This window comes from Pristiophorus japonicus, chromosome 4 (genome assembly GCF_044704955.1).
Source record: "Pristiophorus japonicus isolate sPriJap1 chromosome 4, sPriJap1.hap1, whole genome shotgun sequence".
NCBI lineage: Eukaryota > Metazoa > Chordata > Chondrichthyes > Pristiophoridae > Pristiophorus > Pristiophorus japonicus.
Window position 1 is genome coordinate 268,250,193 of NC_091980.1, and position 24,983 is coordinate 268,275,175.

The window sequence follows — 24,983 nt, forward strand, 5'->3', positions numbered from 1 at the left end:
TTAATGGGGCCAGGAGGTGCAGGAGTGCTCCACCGGGTCCCACAAGAAAAGCCCTGGGCCTCAGCTGCCCCAGGCTCAACCTCACCTTGCCAGCCGCAAGACTCTCCCAACAACCGCTGACCCCACTTTCTGGATTTACCTTGCTGTCTGCAGCCGTCTTCTAATGCGGCGCGATTTTTGTCCTTCCCTTCCAGCTAGCTGACGTTTTCTGCCGTAAACGGTAGAGCAGCTGACCGACAGCATTCAAATACTGCCCTGCAGTTGAAATCTGTCAGGCAACCGACTCAAACTCCTTCGTGGGACTGCCGTCCGTTCTCGCCGGTAATGAAAATCAGCTCTTTAGCAACTACATTACATCAAACACAAATTGCAACAAATTGGCTTGTAGGAAAAAAATGCCACGAGTTTTGTATTTCCATACTTCTTTAATAGTATGACAATAGTTCGAAAAACATGAGCTTTGAATTTCTTTCGTTTACAAAACATCGATCCACAATTACAGTACATAATCCTTAGAACTTTTGTGCTGGATAAACACCAAAACATCGATCCACTGTTCTATTGTTTTACTCAATAAAGCCAAACTGACTCAGTGACTTTGGAGCAATTAGACTATTGCAGAGTGCCCTAAAGCAGAAATGCCCTAGCCACAAATAGCATTAAAAGTTATTAAGCACTGCCATAGCAGCAGAAAACACTAGAAAGATAAATAGAATTAAGACTCTTAACATCATGCATTTGTTTATAAGCAACACAAAAACACAGCTAATACAATTATTGTTACTTGATTTTCCTTACTATACTTAGTGATCGACACAAGTGATTGCAAGTATTCGAATCATTTGGAAACAGCATGGGAGAAGGACTGTCTTAGTGCTGCATGTTTCTAAAACCATGGTGCTGACAAATGGGACAACAATTCTCCAAGACATGTCTGATTAATTCGAAGAATACAGAACTGCTTCTGCTTCAGACTCCCTCTCATGCGCCAACAGTCTCTCTTCATGTTGCTCTTACTCAGTCTTTCGTTTGGCACCTGGGATTTTGGCCTGAATCCTGAATAAAAGACAAAAGAAGAGGTGGTGGATTATACAATTTGTAAGCAATCAAATTTATAAAATCATGTGATTTTAAAGTGCGAGTGTTATGGCACATGATGGCTTCCTAGAAAGGCTGTCCCACCTCTTGGTTTTAGTGGGCTTGGAAATTAAATCAGAACCCAACTCCCAGTTTATACCAAAATAAAAGCAGAAAATGCTGGAAACACTCAGCAGATCAGGCAGCATCTGTGGAGAGAGAGAGAGAGAGTTAACATTTCAGGTCGATGACCTTTCATAAGAATGCTCTGTTTCATCTGTCTCTCTCCCCACAGATGCTGCCTGACCTGCTGAGTGTTCCAACATTTTCTATTTTTAATATCAGATTTCCAGCATCCACAATATTTTGGTTTCATCCCAGTTTATGCTACTGTTGTAGCAGTATAATTGCAGCCTCAGATTATTTGCAGCCAGAGAGAGGGCTGCATCAGTACATTGAGAAGAGTGATGAAAAGAAAGAGAAAACTAGAGGAAAAATATAAGTATTTGAAAAAGTTTAAAACTGTATATTTATATAAACTGCAAATTTGATAATTTAAGGGGGAGAAATTGGGTGCATTTGCACCTCCCGTTTAGCGCCCTCTGGGGGCACTATTGGGCCGCAAATAAGTTAATGACCGGGCACAACGCTGTTAATGACTCCTGCCATATTAGGCGGGAGTTTAGCGGTGGCTCTACGGCTTTGCGCGCCGATCTCCTGCGGCCGGAGATCGTGACGTCATTGCCGTGCGCATTGCCCCGTTTGCTCCCTGGGCCTGAAATTGACTTTCGCCCCCTGCAGCAGCGCCGGGTGATAACGCGGATTGGGCGGCCGGCTGCTACCGGGGCCAAAATTAAAGGCGAGGTGGCCGATGGAAATTACAAAAAACAAAACTTACCTTGGTTTTCCCGCTGCTACTCAGTTTTCTTTGTGGGGTCCTGGTCGCGGTCGATCAGCCCGGCACTCTGCTTGTGTGCCGGGCTGATCGTGCGGCACTCCCACTCCATGGTGGTCTAGATAGGTCCCTTTTTCATTTGCAGAGTATGCAGCGTGGCTCCTTCCCTTTAAGTGTGCAGCGCTGCTGAGGTGTCCACCCCGTTAGCGCTGCAGGAAGGAAGTGGAGCGCTCGAGTTAGCGCTTCACTTCCTTCTGGGGGCGGTAACCCTTTAAGTGTTGTTGCTGGGGTAAGTATGTGTGTGCGCCGATTGGTTGGACCGACTGTCAGTTAGTCAGTCAGACAATCAGTGTGCAGGGGGCCCAGAAGAGCCGATGGGCCTCGAAGAGTTGGCAGGCCGGTGGGCCCCGACGAGCCGGCAGGCCGAGGAACAGTCGGTGAGCCGGCAGGCCCCGGCAAAACGGCTGGCCCTGGTGAGTCAGTGGGCCTCTGAACAGTAGGTGGGCCCTGAAGAGTCGGCGGGCAGGCGGCCCTGAAGAGCCGGCGGGCCCCGGAAGAATCGGCGGGCAGGTGGGCCCAGAAGAGTCAGCCCGACCCCCCCCGGAGGGAATGCTGTGTGGAGGAGCTGCAGGCCCGAGGACTGTGGTTGCAGGAGTTCCAGCAGGGCGACGAGGATGAAGCAGCCGATTGAGGAGAAAGATTATATTGGTGAATAAGACTTTGACAGTCACGTTCTGCACATGCGCCATCCGGACGAGGGGTGGTGCTGGATAAGGGGGTCCCGGATAAGAGGGGTTCAACCTGTAATTTGTTACACAGAAATGCACAAAATGACGAACTATGCTTAAAACTGGCACTTTTAGCTAAAATAATGACATTTGTAGAGATACAGAATGCCATTGAATCAATGGATATAAGATGCTGTAACACTGAATAAAGGTTGTCAACAACACTTTCTTAACCTCCACCTTTTTTCTGAAATCTGTGATTGTTGCAATGTCATATCCAAGTGTTCACACCAAGAAAGCAAGAGCTGTCCCTGGAACTGTGAACAACAGCCTTGGAAACTGACCAAAAATATAGATGCTGTCAATGAGTAAGGCAAGAAGCTTGTCACAGCATGGTGGGCCCAATTTTGGCCATGACATGCATCAATTTTTTTGGAGTAAGTTGTTTTTTTTTGGTGCAAGTTAGAAAATGCCATTTTCCCCCCCAAATTTGCTCCAGAGTAAGTCAGTTAGGTATGATTTTTTGATCAGTTTTTTTTTTCCAAAAGGGGGCATTCCCAGACAATTACGTCAGTTTTGGCCATTTAAACCACTTTGGCCAGCAAAAACGTACTCCAAATTCACTTAGGTCAGCGTATGTGGCCAGCTCTGAAAAACCTTGTGGGCAGTTAAGAAAAAGCAGCGCACATTCAGCAGACATTAGGGCAGGGATAGGGGAGGGAAGGGAACTGGGGAGGACCTCAACAACCAAGCACCAAACATTAAGGAAAAGCTCAAACCAATAAAATACAACAAAAAAAGTAAATCCTACCTTATCTTTAAAGTCTGCCCGGGAAAGGCAGCAGGCCAGCCTGTATGTGAGGCCATTCAGCCTGGGATAGGGGAGGGAAGACGTGTACCAGAGAAGTCACAGCTGCTGGGCCGGGGCGTCTCGGGGAGGGGAGGGGGGGGGGGGGGGCACCGAGCCACTGGAGGAATCACAGCTCGTGGGACCGGAAGTCTCATCTCTTCCCCCCCCCCCCCAAATAAACTCTCCTCCTCCTCCCCCCCCCCCTAAAAAAATCTCCTCCCCCCCCACCCCCCCAAAACTCTCCTCCTCCCTCCCCCCAATCAAAAGTTTAAACCACAGTCACACAAGCACAGCCACTAAGAAAAAATAAAAGCAAAGTCCTTACCTCGCCCGGGAACTCAACAGGCCAGCCGGCCGGTGCGGGAGTCCATTTGGCCAGGGATAGGGTCCGACGAGATCGGGCGTCCCTTCGGCCAGGGATAGGAGCTGTGAGTATCAGGTCCTTTCTCACAGCCCACAGGACGCGCTGGGAGGGCAGGAGCATGTGCGCAGCTCTCACTGAGCATGCGCGCAGGTGCCGGCAGTGCTTTGTGCGCTGACCTGTTGCTCCGCCCCCCCCTTCAGCCTCCACGCCACGAGTCCGGGGACTGTACGCAGTGGCCAGGATGGGGTGAGATTTTGCCGGCGCTGTTTCCAGCACGCAAAGTCGGCGCGCTTGAGGTCAGTGCGCCGACAAAACTGCTTGGGGAAAATCTAGCCCGATATCCTGGCAAACCCTGCAATTTTCAGCATTTATCTTGTGTAGCATGCTTTTTCTCTTGAAGTGGACTTTTTTTTTTAAATGAACAAATGTTTTTGCCTCCTGTTGTCCTCATTTAGGCTGCTGATTCCCACCTCCTATTGTCTCCGTTGGGCGTGCCACATTGTTCGTGCCTGACACAAGACTCCCAAAGCAAGCGCTCTACTCGGAACTCCTACAAGGCAAGCGAGCCCCAGGTGAGAAGAGGAAACGTTTCAAGGCTTGTTTCAAAGCCTCCTTGATAAAGTGCAACATCCCCACCGGCACCTGGGAATCCCTGGCCCAAGACTGCCCTAAGTGGAGGAAGAGCATCTGGGAGGGCGTCGAGCACCTCGAGTCTCGTCGCCGAGAGCATGCAGCAAACAAGCGCAGGCTGCGGAAGGAGTGTGCGGCAAACCAGGCTCCCCACCCACCCTTTCCTTCAACCACTGTCTGTCCCACTTGTGACAGAGACTATAATTCCCGTATTGGACTGCACAGTCACCTGAGAACTCACTTTTAGAGTGGAAGCAAGTCTTCCTCGACTTCGAGGGACTGCCGATGACGATGATGAGGATTGTTTCTGTAACTGCAGGTGGCTTCTGCCTCACATTGTCCTTGTTGTGGGTGACAGTTTCTGCTTCCTATTATGTCTGTGTACACCCTACTTTGATGTGAGCACAAGGTGCACACTTAGTTGCCACTCAAACCCCCTTGTTTCAACTCTGTACAGATTTGAACATTCTCCTTTTACAAGGAGACTCCCCTTAGACAGCGGGTCTGTCAGCCCCACAATTTAATGATATTGAGAGTAAAAGGTGAAAGATTCAAATTTATTATTTGATTTCATATGCTGTAGTAACCGGTTTCTGATTCTTGTTAGGGAGAAAAGAAAGGGAGTCTTAGCCTTTGAAATCTGTACACTACTAACTATAAGGGTAGATTTCCCGAGGCCTCACCTTTGGCAAGTTACCTAAAGAAAGATATGAAAGACTTGCATTTATATAGCGCCTTTCACGACCACCGGACGTCTCAAAGCACTTTACAGCCTGCTACAAGGCTGCACTCACAACAGACCTACCTCATCACAGGCAAGTAATCGTAAAATCTACCCTCTGTAGTCTATTTAATATCTGACTGTCTTCTCCAACTGTACTGCCGTGAGTCCTGTGTGAGAGTGAATAACCGAGATTCCTTCTGGTTCAGCGAGTTAACACTGGAGGATTCGAATGTTATGTTGTCAAACAGCAAAGTTTAAGGTGGCAGATAGAGACAGGGCAGTTTAATATAAATGCAGGCTTTTGTGCTCATGGTGACACTTACTTTTTTCCGTTCAACATGTAATATTTTGCCAGAACACCTGAGAAAATCTGCTGAAAGTAACTCAGACATGATACACAAAAGAGAGTGCACTGTGAGGAATGCACAGCCAACAATCAGTGACAAGTTATTGCAAGAGCACTGTTTTCTAAAAGAACAGCATCCCTGAAAACACACAAAGGGAGTTGAGGGAATTACTGAGAGTATTTGGTTCATTGAACATACCTCCAAGGAATGAGATCACCGAGAATTGCAAAACTACTTTGAATTTAATCTGAATTGCATAATCATGATTCCAGGGGCATTTAGTTTTCCCCAATCACATATACCTGATCAGAAATATTGCTCGCAGAAGGTGTTGTGGGATTTGAGGAACCTACCAGTCTGTTGACAATGCTGCAATAGATGCAGAATAAACAACTAACTATAAAGACAGACATTGTGAACATTCTTGCTTTACCCCGCATGTCAACCGACGTGCTACAGCAGAAGAAAACATTTGAAGAAGCACGTGTTGGAGGAGACTGGTGTGGTTGATTGTCAAAGGATGCAAAGATGTTGAGAAAGATGAAGAGGGATAGTGCACCATGTTCCGTCACAGAGGATGTCATTTGTGATTTTGATGAGGGCCCTTTCAGTGCTGTGGCAGGGGCAGAAACCTGACTGGAGAGATTCAAACATGGAATTGCAAGAAAGATGGGCCTGAATTTGGGCAGCGATAACACCTTCAAGGACTTTGGAGAAGGGAGGTTGGAGAAGGGGAGGTAGATTGCAGGGACCGAGGGGTCAAGGGTAGTTTTTAAAAAGTCGGGGTATGATGACAGCTGTTTTTAAAAAGGGATGGGACAGTGCCTGTGGAGAGGGAACCGCTTACAACATCAGCTAGCATGGGGACTAAGAACATTAAGTGTGCCTTAGAATATTTTCACCTCTACTGAAGTTGTGGTTTAGTCTTTATTCACCTTTCTGATAAACACATTCCTAAAAATAAGGCTCATTTGAATATCATGTTTCCCCTGCTTCCATGAATGGATTATCTGCTCTGCATGCATGTTTTACACTACATATAACTCCAATGTTCAACTTACTTTGCCACCACAGAATTAACATGGGTCCTCACCAGTCCCAAATACTGGTCAATTTGCGCCTGCAAAGGTAATCATAAAACACACGTTAACATAAATATACTCACTATTATACAATACTATTATTTGTATCCCTATAGCTTTTTCATGTTCCTGAAAATAAATAAAAGATTTACCTGGTATTTCTCATATACAACAGGCAAGGTAAACATGGAAACCACAGCTGGAAAGGAAAATCAACATATTAGTTGTTGCACTAACAGCGACTAACCCAATCTTACGCAATTACTCCTATAGAAAATATACAGCATTAACTATTTTATGAAAATTTGGGATTAAGGAAGAAGATTGCGAGGGGACATCATTCTTGTCTTTAACTTGCTGAAAGGCATGAAAAGCGTAAGCAGAACACTGAAACTGTAATCACGGAACTGAATGACGAGTATAATAAGACTGGCAAACCTCAAGTCAGACCAGAGATTATATTCTTTGGCCCTCCCCACCCAAAACTAGAAAAGATTCCCTTCAGCAGCAGTTGATTATATCTCAATGAATTCCTTCTAAAAGAAACTGGGCAAAAAGCCGGTTAAGAATGGAGCTGAAGAGCTCCCCAATGGCACAATGGATAAATGCAGGACATAATGTAAGTACTAAGGCAGACACACCAGGGCGGGCGCTGTTTTGATTCTTAGTCTGTATTAAATTAGTCAATCTTAGTTGGGACTGATCTCAACTGGGGGAGAGGGGAAGGCTGCTGCAAGTCATGTGTGGATACCAAATAAGGATAATATCAGGTTTGGTGTGACGTCCCTGCTTGCTGGAACAAACAGTGCAGGATCACATGAAATACAGCCACCTCAAGGTACTTCAAAGCTGTTGTTAACCATGGAAGTGTAGCTCATAGAATATATTGGAGGATCAGATTGAGAGACCATGAGGCAGGGGTTCACAATCTAATTCCTGCCCAAAAGTCTATTCCCCTACAGAATCGGCATGGTAAGGTAGTGACTGGATGAAGGGGCAATTCTGGTGAGAGTAGAGATGAAACTGTTGTCTTTCAACAGGATATCACATCCATCCAATTCAGTCACCTGCTCAAATGATGGTAGATGTGAATATGACCAGGGAACCACTTCAGCAGTGGATATGGAGCAACCTCATGATCCCACACAAAGAGGTCCACCTAGTCTCAAACTGGTCCCATCAGCCAGCTACCTCACTTACTTCTGCCCTGGGGATGCACCAGCTTAGCTTCCAGAGCACACAAAGAAAGTCCAAAGATGTTTTATTAATACATAAAGAGCAAGAGGATAACTAAAGAAACAGTAGGCCCTTTCAGCGACCAAACAGGTAACCTGTGTGTGAAAGCAGAAGATGTGGGTATGGTTCTGAATGAATATTTTGCGTCTGTCTTCACAGAAGAGAGGGACCATGCAGACATTGTAGTTAAGAACTCTACTCAGAACTCCGTCATGGACAGAGGAAACGTTACAAGGACACCCTCAAAGCCTCCCTGATAAAGTGCAGCATCCCCACCGACACCTGGGAGTCCCTGGCCAAAGACCGCCCTAAGTGGAGGAAGTGCATCCGGGAGGGCGCCGAGTGCATGCAGAAAACAAGCGCAGGCAGCGGAAAGAACGTGTGGCAAACTTGTCCAACCCTCCCTTACCCTCAACGACTGTCTGTCCCACCTGTGGCAGGGACTGTGGATCTCGTATTGGACTGTTCAGCCACGTAAGGATGCATTCTAACAGTGGAAGCAAGTCTTCCTTGATTCCGAGGGACTGCCTATGATGATGATGATGATGATGATGATGATGATGATGTAGTTAAGGAGAAGGGGTGTGAAATATTAGATGAGATAAACATAGTGAAAGAGGAAGTATTAAGGATTTAGCATCTTTGAAAGTAGATAAATCACCAGGCCCGGATGAAATGTATCCCAAGCTTTTAAGAGAAGTGAGGAAATAGCGGAGATTCTGGCCATCATTATCTAATCCTCTCTGGCTAAGGTGTGGTGCTGGAGAACTGCTAACATTGTACCGTTGTTTAAAAAATGAGAAAGGAATTGACCAAATAATTACAGACCAGTTAGCCTAACCTCAGTGGTGGGCAAATTATTGGAAAAAATTCTGAGGGACAGTATTAATTGTTATTTAGAAAGGCACGGATTAATAAAGAACAGTCAGCATGAATTTGTTATGGGACGGTCGTGTCTGACTAACTTGAGGTGGTAATGAGGAAGGTCAATGAGGGTAATGTGTTTGATGTAGTCGACATGGATTTTAGCTAGTCCTTTGACAAGGTCCCCACATGGCAGACTGGTCAGAAAAGTAAAAGCCCATGGGTTCCAAGGGAAAGTTGGATCCAAAATTGACTCAGTGGCAGGAGGCAAAGGGTAATGGTTGATGGGTGTTTTTGTGACTAGAAGGCTGTATTCCAGTCATGTGCTGCAGGGCTCAGTACTAGGTCCCCTGGTTTTTGTGTTATATATCAATGATTTAGACTTTAATGTAGGGGGCATGATTAAAAAGTTTGCAGATGATACAAAAATTGGCCATGTGTTTGATAGTAAGGACGAAAGGCTGTAGACTCCAGGAAGACATCAAAGGGCTGGTCAGGTGAGCGAAAAGTGGCAAATGGAATTCAATCTGGTGAAGTGCAAGGTAATGCATTTGGGGAGGGCTAACAAGGCAAGGGAATACACAATAAATGGTAGAATACTGAGAAGTGTAGAGGAACAGAGGGGTCCTGAAGTGCATGTCCATAGATCACTGAAGGTAGAAGGACAGGTAAATAAGGTGATTAAGGAAGGCATATGGGATATTTTCCTTTATTAGCCAGGGCACAGAATATAAGAACAGGGAGGTTATGTTAGAACTATATTAAACACGAGTTAGGCCATAGCTAGAGTACTGTGTATAGTTCTGGTCACCAAATTACAGAAAAGATGTGATTGCACGAGAGGGTAGAGAGGAAATTTACGAGGATCTTACCAGACCTGGAGAATTTAGCTATGAAGATTGGATAGGGTGGGTTGTTTTTTGAACAGAGGGCGCCGAGGGGAGACTAGATAGAGGTGTATAAAATTATGAGGCTCCTAGATAAAATGGATAGGAAGGACCTATTTCTCCTAACAAAGGGGTCAATAACCAGGGGGCATAGATTTGAATTAATTGGTAGAAGAATTAGAGGGGAGTTGAGGAGAACCTTTCTCACCCAGAGAGTGGTGGAGGGTCTGGGACTCATTGCCTGAAAGGGTGGTAGAGGCAGAAACCCTCATCACATTTAAAAAGTACTTGGATATGCACTTGAAGTGTTGTAATCTACAAGGCAATGGACCAAGAACTGGAAAGTGGGATTATGCTGGATAGCTCTTTTTTGGCCACCATGGATGCAGTGGGCCAAATGGCCTTCTTCTATGCCATAAATGTCGAGGATTTTAATGATTCCCACAAAGCATACATGGTTATCTAGTGTAAGCGCTGGTTCTTGCTGCCTACAAAAGGTGGTTTCAGCAGGTGAAAGAAATATGAGGCAAATACACAAATCACTTAGAGAGTATTAAATTTGGTACACTTTATTTCAACTGTGTTGAGAGCTTTCTTAGCATGGTGTAGAGTAAGATAATAACTGAGGTAAGGAATGGAATCTATGATGGTTTAATTAGTGTAGAGGCCAATACTGGTAAGGGGGCATTTGGCCTTGGCATTCTGAAAATGTGGTGTTCATGTGGATGGGACACTTTGTTCACAGGTCTTATCAATGAGAGCCTGCTGTATGGCTCTTGCTGTCTGAAAAGATAGAGCTATATGGATGTCATTAGACATACTGAGGTTTGGGGAATCCCCCTGTGGGGAAATTTTCAAATCTGTCTCATTCTGCTGTAGGTTGCCAAACACATTAGTGTACCACACATGCTCAGAAAATCCTAGGAGATCACATGTGCGCCAATACTCATATCATCAGAATTGATTTACATATTTAAAATGAAGCACCCGCCCATTTTTGACAAGAGCCCCTTAGACCTACTTAAGGCTTGACCAGAAGTTCAAAGATGACAGAATGGGCAGAGATGAGGATATTGATCGCTACCCAATTTTCCAACTTCCATTACCCATTCTGCTCCCGGTAAATGTATCCCTAATTTAAAAAGGTGCTAGTATCCAGAGGCAACAGCATAACTTTTCTGAGCAGTTATTTTAACAGTGGTGTTAGAATATCAGATTGGATCACCTAGGCCTATGAGCATGGTAGATAAAGTAACTGTAAGTTGACACTTGCGTGCATTGCTACTTTACTCATGAACCTGGAAAATGCACAGTAGCAAAACTGATCAATTAATTTTTGAATTATAAAATAATTACCCATAATCATCAAGGTCAAGCCATTGAAGATAGCTCCAACATAGGTTAGCAGCCACATCAGCACTGCAAACTTTAAAAAAAAGAAGAGTTAAATATGAACTTCACACTGAATAAGATAACAGATGATTGCATCACAAATAGAAGTGCACTGATCAGCAAGTTGTTATAATTAGTAAGCCTTTCTGCTGAGTTACCTTTGCAGCATTTAAAACAGCTAAATGATCTAAATCACATCCAAACATTAAAAATCTGCAGTAATGAGGGAAACATCTGTATGTATTTAACAGTGAGCAATTGAAAATTAAGTAATGAAATTATTTTTCTTTCACTGCAGTGCCTTATATATCAAAGGGGCACCATCTTCATGAAGAGGTTTGCCAATATTTTTGTTACATGTTTGAAAAAAAATTAAAGACACACTATTGTCACTTACGCACAATGCCATTTCGCTGAAAGTGATGCACAACTGTTTCCTCTGGAGAAAAAAAATTAACACTTTTTCTCAAAGACTCCTAAAACTTCACACCACTCTAGGATCATCTGGGAGATGACAGATAGCCCCCAACTTCTTTTCTCCACTACAAACTACCTGCTTAAAACCATCTCCTATGTGCCCTCCACTATCACCTAACACCAAGTGCGAGGCAATAACGTGATACCTGTACAAATACCAGCAGTTCAGCTGCCTTGACTGGTTACCCCACGGTCCCCTTGCCCACCAATCCAAATTTCTCCCCAGGCCCCTCCTGCCCCAACCTTGAACTCTTACCTTTCATTTCTTTCTCTCATCTCGCCCCATGTCATCTCTCATCCATGAGACTCACTTCCTGCTCCTCTGACCCCATTCCTACTAAAATATTGATCACCCATCTTCCTTGCAATGTCAGCAAGCATCCCCATGTTAGCTGATATTGTAAGTAGTTCCCTCTCCTCATGCTCCTTCTTTTTGTCACCTTTAGACACGACAATTTCAATGCTCTCCTTGCTGCCCACCCATCCTACACCCTCCGTAAGCCTCCAAAACTCTACTGCCTGTTTTCTATCCTGCACCATCCTGTTCACCCATCATCCCTTGTCCTCACTGGTGCCTGGCCCTCCAAAGCCTCAAATTTAAAATTCTCCTTTGGATATTAAGGGAATCAAAGGATATGGGGATAGTGCAGGAAAGTGGATTTGAGATAGATCAGCCATGATCTTATTGAATGGCAGAGCAGGCTTGAGGGGCAGAATAGCCTACTTCTGCTCCTATTTCTTATATTCTTATAACCTCACCAGCCCTACAAATCTCCTTCCCAAGTACTCCGTTCTTTTGACTCGAGCCTCTTCTGCGTCCCCTCTTTTTCTGCCCCATTATTAACAGCAATGCTTTCAGTCACTCTGGAATTGTCTGCCTAAACCCCGCTGCCTCTCTCCTCCTTTAAGATCCTCCTTGAAACCCATTTCTTGGATCTAGCTTTTGACCACCCCCTAATATGCTCTGGTGTGCCTTTATTTAAAAAAGCAAAAAAGAGAGACGGATGGAATATTTGGACATTATTTCTTATTTCCTCGTTTTCCTGTGTTGGCTTAAATCAGTTTTAAAATATGACAATGCAAGTGATGCTTTCATTTAAAAGGCAAGATGTTTACAGAAATTCTACTGGGAATAAAGAAGAAACAATCTTAACTGTAAATAATTTGATTTTAAAGTCATTAAAGGATAAATGGATTATAGTAATTATTTCTTGGGTTATAATCAAGGAGGCCTCTGTCCTGATCCATAGAGGCTCAATCGAGTTAAATATGCTTTGAACCATCTGTGAGTGAAATGGCCCAAACACAGACAATGCACATCAAACACTGCAGTCTGTCATTGTCATGTCTTTGTTTATAAAGGCTATGAAAACAGTCGACATTGTTCAAGTAGATTATCTCTGTTTTACAGAGTGGCTTTCAATGCAGGGCCTGTTTTGTTTTTGTTTAAAAAAGAGTTTTACAGGTATAAATAATCAGCATGTTTTATGATTGACAGTTCAGCTTTGGTGAATTTTATGCAATTTCACTGGTTCAATGGGTGTAAAATTAAGTTCAGAATTCTAGGTGCAGCAGGAAAGTCATTTTTCAGGTGCGTTATTGCTATTTTCAGCGTTTTAATTTATCCTCTCTGATACCTCCACTGTATTTTATGCTTCTCTAGATGCATTTTTATGGCATCAATATAAGTCATATTAAAAGTTGAAACAGTGCCTCGGTTACATAGTCTGAAACACACTGTGCCTAATGTGCATGAATGATGGTTAGATGGCTTGAAGCTTTAATTTTTGTACTTAAAAAAAAAAAGGAATATATGGTGTGAGTTCACACTTTCCTCAGGCCCCGAGTGTGTATGCTGATTTATTTTTGTTTACACCCAATTTTACTGAATTTTTAGCGTAACTTCCCGAATATGCCCTCACAAGAAATTCCACCACCTCATCTGCTTTCTTACTTTACGAAGGTAAAGACTGATTTATCAGTTTAACTCATCGTGAACGGACTTCAGATTTCTGCATGAGACAGTTTCAATATACTACTATCCGTATGTACTACTGTGCAATATACTGCAGTACAATATACTACTGTACAATATACTACTGTGCGCACTAGGTCCGTGCAGCATAGCAGGTCTCCAGTCGTCCTGGTTAACCCTTGCCACTAGATAAAAGTCCTAGTTCTGTCAAGCTCATGTGGTGGCTGATGTGCAATGGTCACCACACATTAAAAAATCCACGCACAGGCATCTTCCAACCCTTCAATTGGCGTCTAAGGATAAGGGGGAAGCCATTTAGGACCGAGATGAGGAGGAATTTCTTCACCCAGAGAGTGGTGAACCTGTGGAATTCTCTACCACAGAAAGTTGTTGAGGCCAATTCATTAAATATATTCAAAAAGGAGTTAGATGAAGTCCTTACTACTAGGGGAATCAAGGGGTATGGTGAGAAAGCAGGAATGGGGTACTGAAGTTGCATATTCAGCCATGAACTCATTGAATGGCGGTGCAGGCTAGAAGGGCCGAATGGCCTACTCCTGCACCTATTTTCTATGTTTCTATGTTTCTATGTTCAGGACTGAATATCGGGTCCTTCATGAAACATCTGTGACCTCATGTGGAAGCAAGTCATTCTCGTTCGAGGGACCGCCTATGATGATGATGACGATAATGACTACTATCCATGAATAAGTCGACTTATAGTCTGTTATGAAAAATGTCTGACATAACTGGTATTATCTGTCTTTTGAAGTGACATAAAAGAAATAATGGGATTCACATGTGTCATGTAACATTAAGGGCTTCATTGTTCTACCAGGGCACACTATGCCAGATTATTTCATGTGCAAGGTGATGTTTTGGTTCATAATATTCTCAATGGAAGTGGATCTTTAATGGTGGGCACGAATCAGAAGACAGACTATAAAGAAAGAAAGACTTGCATTTGTATAGCGCTTTTCACAACCACCAGACCTCTCAAAATGCTTTACAGGCAACAAAGTACTTTTGGAGTGGAGTCACTGTTGTAATGTGGGAAACGCAGCAGCCAATATGTACACAGCAAACTCCCACAAACAGCAATGTATTAATGACCAGATAATCTATTTTTGTTACGTTGATTGAGGAATAAATATTGGCCAAGACACCTGGGGTAATTCTCCTGCTCTTCTTCGAAATAGTGCCATGGGATCTTTTACATCTACCCGAGAGGGCAGACGTCTCATCTGAAAGATGGCAACTCCGACAGTGCAGCACTCCCTCAGCACTGCACTGGAGTGTCAGCCTAGAATTATGTGCTCAAGTTCCTGAAGTGGGGCTTGAACCCACAACCTTTTGACTCAGAGGGCGTGTGCTACCCACTGAGCCATGGCAGACATTATGTGTTTGAGAATGAAAAAGGTGTGAAGGCTACTCCTGGTTAAGAAAAGGCAACAGAATTAGAGAGCACGAAGAATGACAACATTTAAATTAAGTACTTTGGAAAATAACCTGAGTCAGCTAAATTTATTCAAACATTTGAACAGTACAAAAAAGGTACCAGTTATGTGAAAAGGATAAGGAAATTAAGATCTGCTCATTGATTCCGGGGGAGGGATATTCTCTGTTCATTTAAGCTGACAGAAGGAGAGAAACAGGACTACAAAACAATTGTGAATAGATTTTGGAGGCATTTTGTGGTGAGCAGAGATGCAATATGCAAGATAACAAAATTTAATTGAAGATCACAAGAAATGAAATCTGTATACAGTTTCATCATGATCTTATGCACTTTAGCTGAGCACTGCAAATATGGAGCACTGCAAATATGGAGCACTGCATGATATAATGATTTGTGACCAGATTATACAAGAAGTCCTGCTACAGTTATACAGGGTATTGGTGAGACCACACCTGGAATACTGCATGCAGTTTTGATTTCCATATTTAATGGAGGATATACTTGCTTTGGAGGCAGTTCAGGGAAGGTTCACTAGGTTGATTCCGGAGATGAGGGAATTGACATGAGGAAAAGTTGAGTAGGTTGGGCCTCTACTCATTGGAATTCAGAAGAATCAGAGGTGATCTTATCGAAACGTATAAGATTATGAGAGGGCTTGACAAGGTGGATGCAGAGAGGATGTTTCCACTGATAGGGGAGACTAGAACTAGGGGGCATAATCTTAGAATAAGGGGCCGCCCATTTAAAACTGAGGTGAGGAGGAATTTCTTCTCTCAGGAGGGTTGTAAATCAATCTGTGGAATTCGCTGCCTCAGAGAGCTGTGAAAGTTGGGTCATTGAATAAATTTAAGACAAAGATAGACAGTTTCTTAACCGATAAGAGAATAGGGGGTTATGGGGAGCGGGCAGGGAAGTAGACCCGAGTCCATGATCGGATCAGCCATGATCGTATTGAATGGCGGAGCAGCCTCGAGGGGACATATGGCCTACTCCTGCTCCTATTTCTTATGTTCTTATGACCCTATTTCCACCAAACTGTTGACCACCCAACTTCCTTTTCTGGCTCCCATGTTAGCTCACATTATTAACGGTTCGCTCTCCTCAGGTACTGTCCACCTCTCCCTCAAATCTGCTGTCATCGCCCCTCTCCTCAAAAAACCAACCATCGACCCCTCCGTCCTTGCAAACTACCGCCGCATCTCCAACCTCCCTTTCCTCTCCAAAGTCCTTGAACATGTTGTCGCCTCCCAAATCCGTGCCCTTCTTTCCTGCAGTTCCATATTTGAATCAATCCAACCCGGTTTCCGCGTCTGCCACAGTACCAAAACGGTTCTCATCAAAGTCATAAATGACATCCTTTGTGACTGTTACAAAGTCCTTCTTGACTTGTCTGCAGCCTTTGACATGGTTGACCACTCTATCCTTTTCCAATGCCTCTCCACCGTCGTCCAGCTCGGTGGGACTGCACTTGCCTGGTTCCATTCTTATCTATCTAATCGTAGCCAGAGAATCTCTGCAACGGCCGCATCGTTAACTCTGGTGTCCCCCAAGGATCTATCCTTGGCCCCCTCCTATTTCTCATCTGCATGTTGCCCCTTGGCGACATCACCCAAAAACACAGCATCCATTTCCACATGTACGCTGATGACACCGAGCTCTACCTCACTACCCTTTCTCTTAACCCTTCCACGTTCTCTAAATTTTCAGACTGCCAGTCTGACATCCAATTCTGGATGAGCAGAAATTTCCCCAATTGAATATTGGGAAGACTGAAGCCATTGTTTTCAGTCCCCGCCACAAACTCCGTTCCCTAGCCACTGACTCCTTCCCTCTCCCTAAAATCTGTCTGAGGCTGAACCAGACTGTTCGCAACCTTGGTGTCATACTTGACCATAAAATGAGCTTTCTACCACACATCCGCAGCATAACTAAGACCACCTATTTCCACCTCCATAACATCGCCCTTCTCTGCCCTTGTCTCAGCTCATCCGCTGCTGAAGCCCTCATCCATGCTTTTGTTAGCTTTAGGCTTGACTATTCCAATTCACTCCTGGCTGACCTCGCACATTCTACCCTACGTAAACTAGAGGTGAACCAAAATTCGGCTGCACGTATCCTAACTTGCACCAAGTCCAGCTCACCCATCACCCTTGTGCTCACGGACCTACAGTGGCTCATGGTTAAGCAACGCCTCGATTTCAAAATTCTCATCCTTGTTTTCAAAACCTTCCATGGCCTCACCCCTTCCCATCTCTGTAATCTCCTCCAGCCGCGCTGCCCCCCTCCCCGCCCAAGATGTCTGCACTCCTTTAATTCTACCCTCTTGAGCATCCCTGATTATAATCATTTAACCATTGGAGGCTGTACCTTCTGTTGCCTAGGCCCCAAGCTCTGGAATTCCCTGCCTAAACCTCTCTGCCTCTCTTTCCTCACTCAAGGCGCTCCTTAAAACCTACCTCTTAGACCAAGCTTTTGTTCACCTGCCCTAATTTCTCCTTATGTGGCTCACAGTTTGGAGTTTGGAGCGCAAGGCTGTGGGCAAATCAAAAAAACCTAGCCAGCATAGCAGCAGAATCAACAACGGTCTCACGAGGGCAACAAAACCAAAGTGGCGACAAAATTAGACGTCATCAGAATGCAGGTAGATGATTGGTGGCATCTTTTGGAGCGTGGTGATGCTTAGTGGAGGGGTCAGGACCCGGGAGCAGGAGCAGGAGAAACAGAGGACAGAAGCAGCGGGGAGCAGAGGTCGGAATCTGCGTGGAGCGGACGTTGGAAGTGGCAAGGCGTAAGTAATGTCAACCTGACAGGTGTGATTATTTTTTTATTTTTATTTTTTGCGATTTTTGTTGTGATGGTGAGTTATTTATTGGGAATGTTATTGGTGTTATTTTTTCAGTTTTTTTTTTCTCCCTATGCCTCTTAGGGCGCTCCAAGGCCAGCTGTTTAGCTTGGGATTTTTGCCTGCTCAGCCGGCCTAGCGCCATAAGAGAGGTGTGCACCTCGCTTAGCGCTCTGCCCCACACTCGAGGCCCAGCTGCCAAATTTTGCTGACTGAGGTGCAAACTGTACCGCCCCACCGCCATTACCGCCCCAAAATGAGCAAAGCCGAAAATCCAGTCCTTGGCAAGACTGTTAATGTATAAGCAGTTAAAAATAACTCTACCAGTGGTTCCAGCAAACATAAATGCCCAGTTTTACAGAAAGGGATGAATCATGCAAAATGTGTAAGGTGGCAGACTTATATTTACAACATATCAGTGAGGAAGCTTCACAATCTGAACATTATTTGATAACGGACACAAGGGAGCAAAGGAGTAATGATGTTAAATCGCTAAAAGACTGGTCTTATAAATTTTGTCACTTCCAAACATAAAACCAATTACTATCCTTTTAATACCATGTCCTGGTAACCAACCAACATGACAAACAGATTATCTGGTCATTATCACATTGTTGTTTGTGGGACCTTACTGTGCGTAATTTGGCTGCTTGGTTTCCCACCATTACAACAGTGACTACCCTTCAAAAGGAATTCATTGTCTGTTAAGTGCTTCAGGACATCCTAAGATTGTGAAAGATGCTACATAAATAAAGAAAATAAATGAAAGAAAGAACTTTCATGATCTCAGGGCATTCCAAAGCACTTTACAGCCAATGAAGTTCTTTTTGAAGTGTAGTCACTGTTGTAATGTAGGAAAATGCAGTTCTTTCTTTCCTTACTGAATTTTGGAATAATGTAAAGAAGTTTATGTACATCCTGAAAGCTTAGATTAGAAAAAAAATCAATACATTTGTTCAAATATTCACTACACTTCATTTGGTTAAAAGGTTTTATTTCTGAAATCGTCTTTCTGCAATAAAATAATTGTTTACAAACATTTGTGCTATGCTAGCTGAACAGTGTCATTTGCACAATGGGAGCAATATTGAAAATGAAACAAAAATATGATTCCTACTGGAGAGCATATCAAGAGAGGCTACAGACTTGATAGAAATGGGTATATTTGACTGGCACACTGTGGGATAAACTCAGGTGGCTAAGATATACAATGACAACAAAGACTGGTTTGTGCTGCTTCATGGGATGGTTTCAGGATGACACAGTGAGTAACAAAACAGATGAATATAGAAGAACCAGACCATAAAAAAGGCTTGTAAAGTTCTTGACAAGAGATAAAAAAGCGGCATCATGATGGCAAAGGAAGGCAGTATTAAGCCTCTTATTGGACTAAAACTTAAAGGAAAATTCAGTTAATAGCCCTCCTCATTTAAGCCATAAAATGAAATAACTTGGATGCTCTTACTTTCAGAGAATCCACAAGGTCCTGCACAAGAAACAGTCGTCGCAGCTCTTTGACAGTACTGTTCACATACACCAGCGCAGAATCGGCATACTTTTGAATCTGCTCTTCAGAGAGGGTAGTGTCCATATCCAAGTAAGCTCTGCCAAGACAAAAAAATCTTAATTTAAACAAAAAAACAAAAACTTTGATTGGGGGTGGGGTAAGGTGCTTTGCCAATAGACTCAAGGGTATACAAGTCATGTTTATGTAACCAGTCCTCATAATTAAACCCTTTAAACCCTGGTATCACCATAAATTACTCAATTTTGTAACACATCAAAGTAGCAATATCCTGCTTCAGCAGGTGGCCATTTATATTGTTATATAAATTAAATCAATGTTTCTGTATCATGCACAAGTGATATCAAAATTAGGTACTGTAAAAAGTGTCAATTCAAAAATCTGAAATTATGGTTCATGTAATTTTACATTAAAGTAATTACAGCAATATTATTTCTTCTACCACCAATCTTCAAAAGATACATATTTTACACCATAAGTTTTCTCCCCCTCTCTTCCACATGCAGCTTAACCACAACAGACTAATCCCAAAACAAAAGTGTGAGTGAGGTAACAAATTGATTGCTCTCCCAGGACTCCGTGCTCTCTGCTCTGTCCAACTAGACTAATTGGTCCTGTATATTGTTCTTTCTCTTCAGCATAGCCAAGATCAGGCATTCAGCACACAGAATTGTGCCAGCAAAGAAAGTCACATCACTGTAACCTTAGGATCCAACTTCCATGGATTTCTACTTATTTCTCCTGTTTATTCATATTCAAGCGTTTACACTTTTATAAACCTTTACACCTCCACCAAAATTCAGAGGCCTAACACCCATTTTTCAGTGTAATTCAGCTGACCATAAGTTGAAAATCACACCTAATGTATTCACACATGGCAAATACAAACATTCTCTCCTGTTGCAGCAAGTTTCAAAGAATTCAAAACATTCAAGAAATGAAGTATGAGATGAGAAATTAATGAGGTTTAAAATATCACTCCGCCTGTCAGGCCAGCATCTTTCAAAAGATCATGTGCAATTTACCCAATCGTGTATTGTCTCATATGAACAAAACAGAGCAAACTTTAAAAAGCAGAATAATCTGGAGCTTCTCCCTGACACCCTCTCCCAAAAGTAATCAACCATTTGTCGCCTGGAACTGCGAAATTCAGTTTTGCCGCCTGAAAAGTGGATTACAGTTTTAAATCCAGGTTTTACATGCTACTCTGGAGGCTGTAAATGGCGTTAAGTGGGGCAGCTACAGCAGCATTTTAACAAAATTGCCACGTTTTTCGGTTAATAATTTGCCACTTACGGCCAATTCATTGAGCAGCATTTGGAGCTGTGCTACCTGCATTCGAATGAGGCGGTATTTGGACGACTCATTGCTTTGTCGTTATATTCGTTTCTTATGCACTCAGTCAGATGGTGAAGTTGACAGATGCAGCAGCAGCATGCCAGCGTGCTCACCGCTTCTCGGATGCCGCCATTGATGCGCTCCTTCATGCCCTGAAGAGGCGTCGGGAACTACTGAGGACAGAAGCTGGGAGGAGGCCACCACCACAGGTCACTCGATGCCTATGGAGGGAAGTGGCTGAAAGAGTGTCAATGAGTAACACGGTGCACAGGACAGCCACTCAGTGCTGCAAGGAGTGGAACGACATGACTCGACTGCTGAGGGTGAGTATTTTCAACATTAATCTGACCATGCCATGCTGTCAGCTCAATGTGAATGTGTCGGGCCCCATGCTCTACATGGATGAGGTGAGATGCAATGTTTGCATTTGTAGCCTCACCCATTCCAAGGGACTGCAAGAGCTGGTAACCTTCCTCATCCATTCTTCACACCCACTTCTCATCTTGTTACCTCCTCACTCTTCATATGCGTGTGAAAGATGGTAGCCTCACCATTACTTTTAGGTCCTGGCCCCCTCATTCAAGCATTGGCAAACCAAGGACACGCAGCTAATCTAAGTTTCCTCGACCTGTGAAGACACTCATACAGTAATATGTACTCAACTAAGTAAGGCACTTGGGACAGACCAATAGAAGGACACTAACTCTGACGTTCTACTTTATCTTGCAGGCCAAGCTCGCCCACAATCGAACAGAGCAGATGAGGTTCGGAGGGGACCCTGACCTTCAGCCCATTATTGCATTGGAGGAACGCAGCTTGACTCTGATGGATTCTCAATTTAGTGTGATGGCGCTGGGTGAGGCAGAACCCCCTTGGGACAATGACAGTATGTTGAGTTCCTTTGCAGCATTTAACAGGCCATTTAGCCTTGACACCTCAATCCTTCACAAGGCACAAACAGAAATAAATGGGTATGATCTGATTGCCTTTAGAGTCATGGTTGCAAGGTGACCAAGGCTGGGAACTAAATATTCAGGGGTATTTGCCATTTTGTATGGATAGGCAGAAAGGAAAAGGAGGTGGGATAGCTCTGTTAATAAAGGATGAGATCAGTACAGTAGTGAGAAATGATATTGGCTCAGAAGATCAAGATGTAGATCTTAAAACAATCGCTATCACCAGAGAAAAAGTACTAGGCAAACTAATGGAACTAAAGGTGGACAAGTCCCCTGGACCTGATGGCCTGCATCCTACAGTCTTAAAAGAAGTGGCTGCAGAGATAGTGGATGCATTGGTTGTAATCTACCAAAATTCCCTGAATTCTGGAGAGGTCCTAGCGGGCTGGAAAACCACAAATGTAACACCCTTATTTAAGAAAGGAGGGAAACAGAAAGCAGGAAATTATAGACCAGTTAGCCTAACATCTGTCATTGGGAAAATGCTGGAGTCCATCATTAAGGAAGTAGTAGCAAGACATTTAGAAAATCATAAAGCAGTCAAGCAGAGTCAGCATGGTTTTATGAAAGGGAAATCGTGTTTGACAATTTGCTGGAGTTCTTTGAGGATGTAACAAGCAGAGTGGATGAAGGGGAACCAGTTGATGTCGTGTATTTGGATTTCTAGAAAGCATTCGATATGGTGCCACACAAAAGGTTACTGCACAAGAAAATAACTCACGGAGTTGGGGGTAATATATTAGCATGGATAGAGGATTGGCTAACTAACAGAAAACAGAGAGTCAGGATAAATGGGTCATTTTCAGATTGGCAAACTGTAACTAGTGGGGTGCCACAGGGATCAGTGCTGGGGCCTCAACTATTTACAATTTATATTACTGACTTCGATGAAGGCACAGAGTGTAATGCAGCCAGATTTGCTGATGATACAAAGACAGAGGGAAAGCAAGTTGTGAGGAGGACACAAAGAATCTACAAAGGGATATAGATTGGCTAGGTGAGTGGCAGATGGAATATAATGTGGGAAAAAGTGGTAGGAAAAATAAAAATAAAAAAGCAAATTATGTAAATGGGGAGCAATTACAAAATACTATAGTACAGAGGGATCTGGGGGTTCTTGTACGTGGAACGCAAAAAGTTAGCATGCAGGTACAGCAAGTAATCAGGAAGGCAAATGGAATGTTGGCCTTTATTGCAAGGGGGATGGAGTATAAAAGTAGGGAAGTCCTGCTCCAACTGTACAGGGCGTTGGTGAGACCACACCTGGAGTACTGCGTACAGTTTTGGTCTCCTTATTTAAGGAAGGATATACTTGCATTGGAGGCAGTTCAGAGATGGTTCACGAGGTTGATTCCCGAGATGAAGGGGTTGTCATAGAAAGAAAGGTTGAACAGGTTGGGCCTACACTCATTGGAGTTTAGAAGAATGAGAGGTGATCTTATTGAAACATATAAGATTCTGAGGGGGCTTGACAGGGTAGATGCAGAGAGGATGTTTCCCCTCATGGAGGAATCTAGAACTAGGGGGCATAGTTTCAGAATAAGGGGTCGTCCATTTAAAACAGAAATGAGGAGGAATTTCTTCTCAGAGGGTTGTGAATCTTTGGAATTCTCTACTCTAGAGAGCTGTGGAGGCTGGGTCTTTGAATATTTTTAAAGTGGAAATAGACAGATTTTTGAATGGTAAGAGAGTCAAGGGTTATGGGGAGCGGGCAGGGAAGTGGAGTTGAGGACAGGACAAGATCAGCCATGATCTTGTTGAATGTTGGAGCAGGCTCAAGGGTCCAAATGGCCTATTTCTGATGTTCTTACATTCAGTTCTTTCCACGAGACTAGCATTTCCAAATGCCGTTCTGGTCCTGGCCCCCTCCCCTGCAAGTAACCAGTCTTTTCTGGCTTTGTGCTTTCAGATGATCAACCAGACAGACTCCGGAGCCTGGATGTCAGCCTTCGACTGCGGGAGATGTTGCACAGGAGGTCACCTCTATGGACGTCACACAGGAGGCAGTGGCCTCAGAGAGCAGGGCCAGCAGCTTTTGGGAGGAAGGCGTGGTCAGGGAGGTGGAGGTGGGTGATGCTCCGGAACCCAGTGGCCTGGAGCAATGCCACGGGGGAGGGGAAGTCCGGGGGGGCAGATCCCGGAGGGAGAGTGCACGCCCGAGTGATGCTCAGCAGCACTCTAATGATGAGCAGAATTACGGGTTGTTGCAAGACAATCATTGTGGTTGTACCGCAATGTGCTGGGTGCACTGGAAAGGGTGCCCATGAGTCTTGATGCACTAGTTGCGAGGATGGAGGAGTCGGCCTCAAGGTTTGCACCTGCCTCTCAGCAGCCCACTGAGCCCATCCTTGGTGGAGACCAACGGATGTCGGATGCAACAAGTGACCATGGGGTCTCAGATTTGGTGGCATGGGCTATGGCTGACGTTGCAGTAGTCATTGAGCACCATTACTATGCTACTGGAGGCCTGCATAATGTAATGTCGTCAGTGTGTGGTGGCATCAATCAGCTCTGTGGTGTGCTGCAGTCGCAGCTTGTGTTAATGCAGAGGCAAATTGATGCCACAGACGCACTGACCGCTGCCATTGTGTCTCAGACCCCACTGATTCAACAGGGACTCAACATTGCTGAAACAGGGCAGCAATCTGTGCTCACCCAGATTGCTCCGGATTCTGAGGCTCTGCCCCGGGGGAGTAGCAGCGTGTCAGGCCTGTTGGAACCTGATGTCCTCTTTCAGGACGACATCATTCCGCCTTTACATCTGCCACTCTTTGCAACGCATCCACACCAGAGTACTGCCGCCCATATTGAGGTGATGCAGTCCGCAGCCGGGCTTTCCAGGGCCCGAGCTGGTTGGGGACATTTTGCTAGGCCATCATGCGTGGCAGCGGCTCAAAGTGAGCAACTGACGACCGGGCCTCGTTGCAGGCCCTGAGACCCCATTGAGGAGGAGCAGTGGGCTTGGGAAGGGCAAGAAGGGAAGGGGTGGGAAAACACTCAGCAAAACCCATTAAACAACTGGGGAATGGTGGCCACAGATACTGGCTTTGTTAAAAATCTTGTTTAAATCTGAACTCATGTAAATCGTTGCACTTGGATGTCACTGGGAAAGTTTGAAATGGTTTTATAAGTTTGATTATTTGCTGAGGATTATGGCGTTATGTTGTGTTATTTATTTTATAGCACACCATGAGGGTAATGTGTGTGTGGAGGTGGAAGATGTGGGTATGGTTCTTAATGAATAATTTGCGTCTGTTTTCACGAGAGGGGCGATGCAGACACTGCTATCGAGGAGAAGTGTGAAATATTAGATGAAATAAATATAAGGAGAGAGG

At 44.2% G+C, this 24,983-nt stretch overlaps 1 protein-coding gene across 2 annotated transcripts in view; it reads right to left on the reverse strand.

The window, feature by feature from the left end:
- Positions 1–405: 405 nt before the first annotated feature.
- rtn1a (reticulon 1a) overlaps positions 406–24,983 on the reverse strand; it is a 274,924-nt gene continuing 250,346 nt past the window's right edge. For both annotated transcript variants that reach the window (XM_070879452.1, XM_070879451.1), the window contains 5 exons: positions 19,295–19,433; positions 11,041–11,110; positions 6,850–6,896; positions 6,677–6,735; positions 406–1,056 (listed from right to left, as the gene is read on the reverse strand). In XM_070879452.1, the coding sequence (XP_070735553.1) occupies positions 1,014–1,056; positions 6,677–6,735; positions 6,850–6,896; positions 11,041–11,110; positions 19,295–19,433 (358 nt within the window). In that variant the 3' untranslated portion in view covers positions 406–1,013. The remainder of the gene's footprint in view (positions 1,057–6,676; positions 6,736–6,849; positions 6,897–11,040; positions 11,111–19,294; positions 19,434–24,983) is intronic.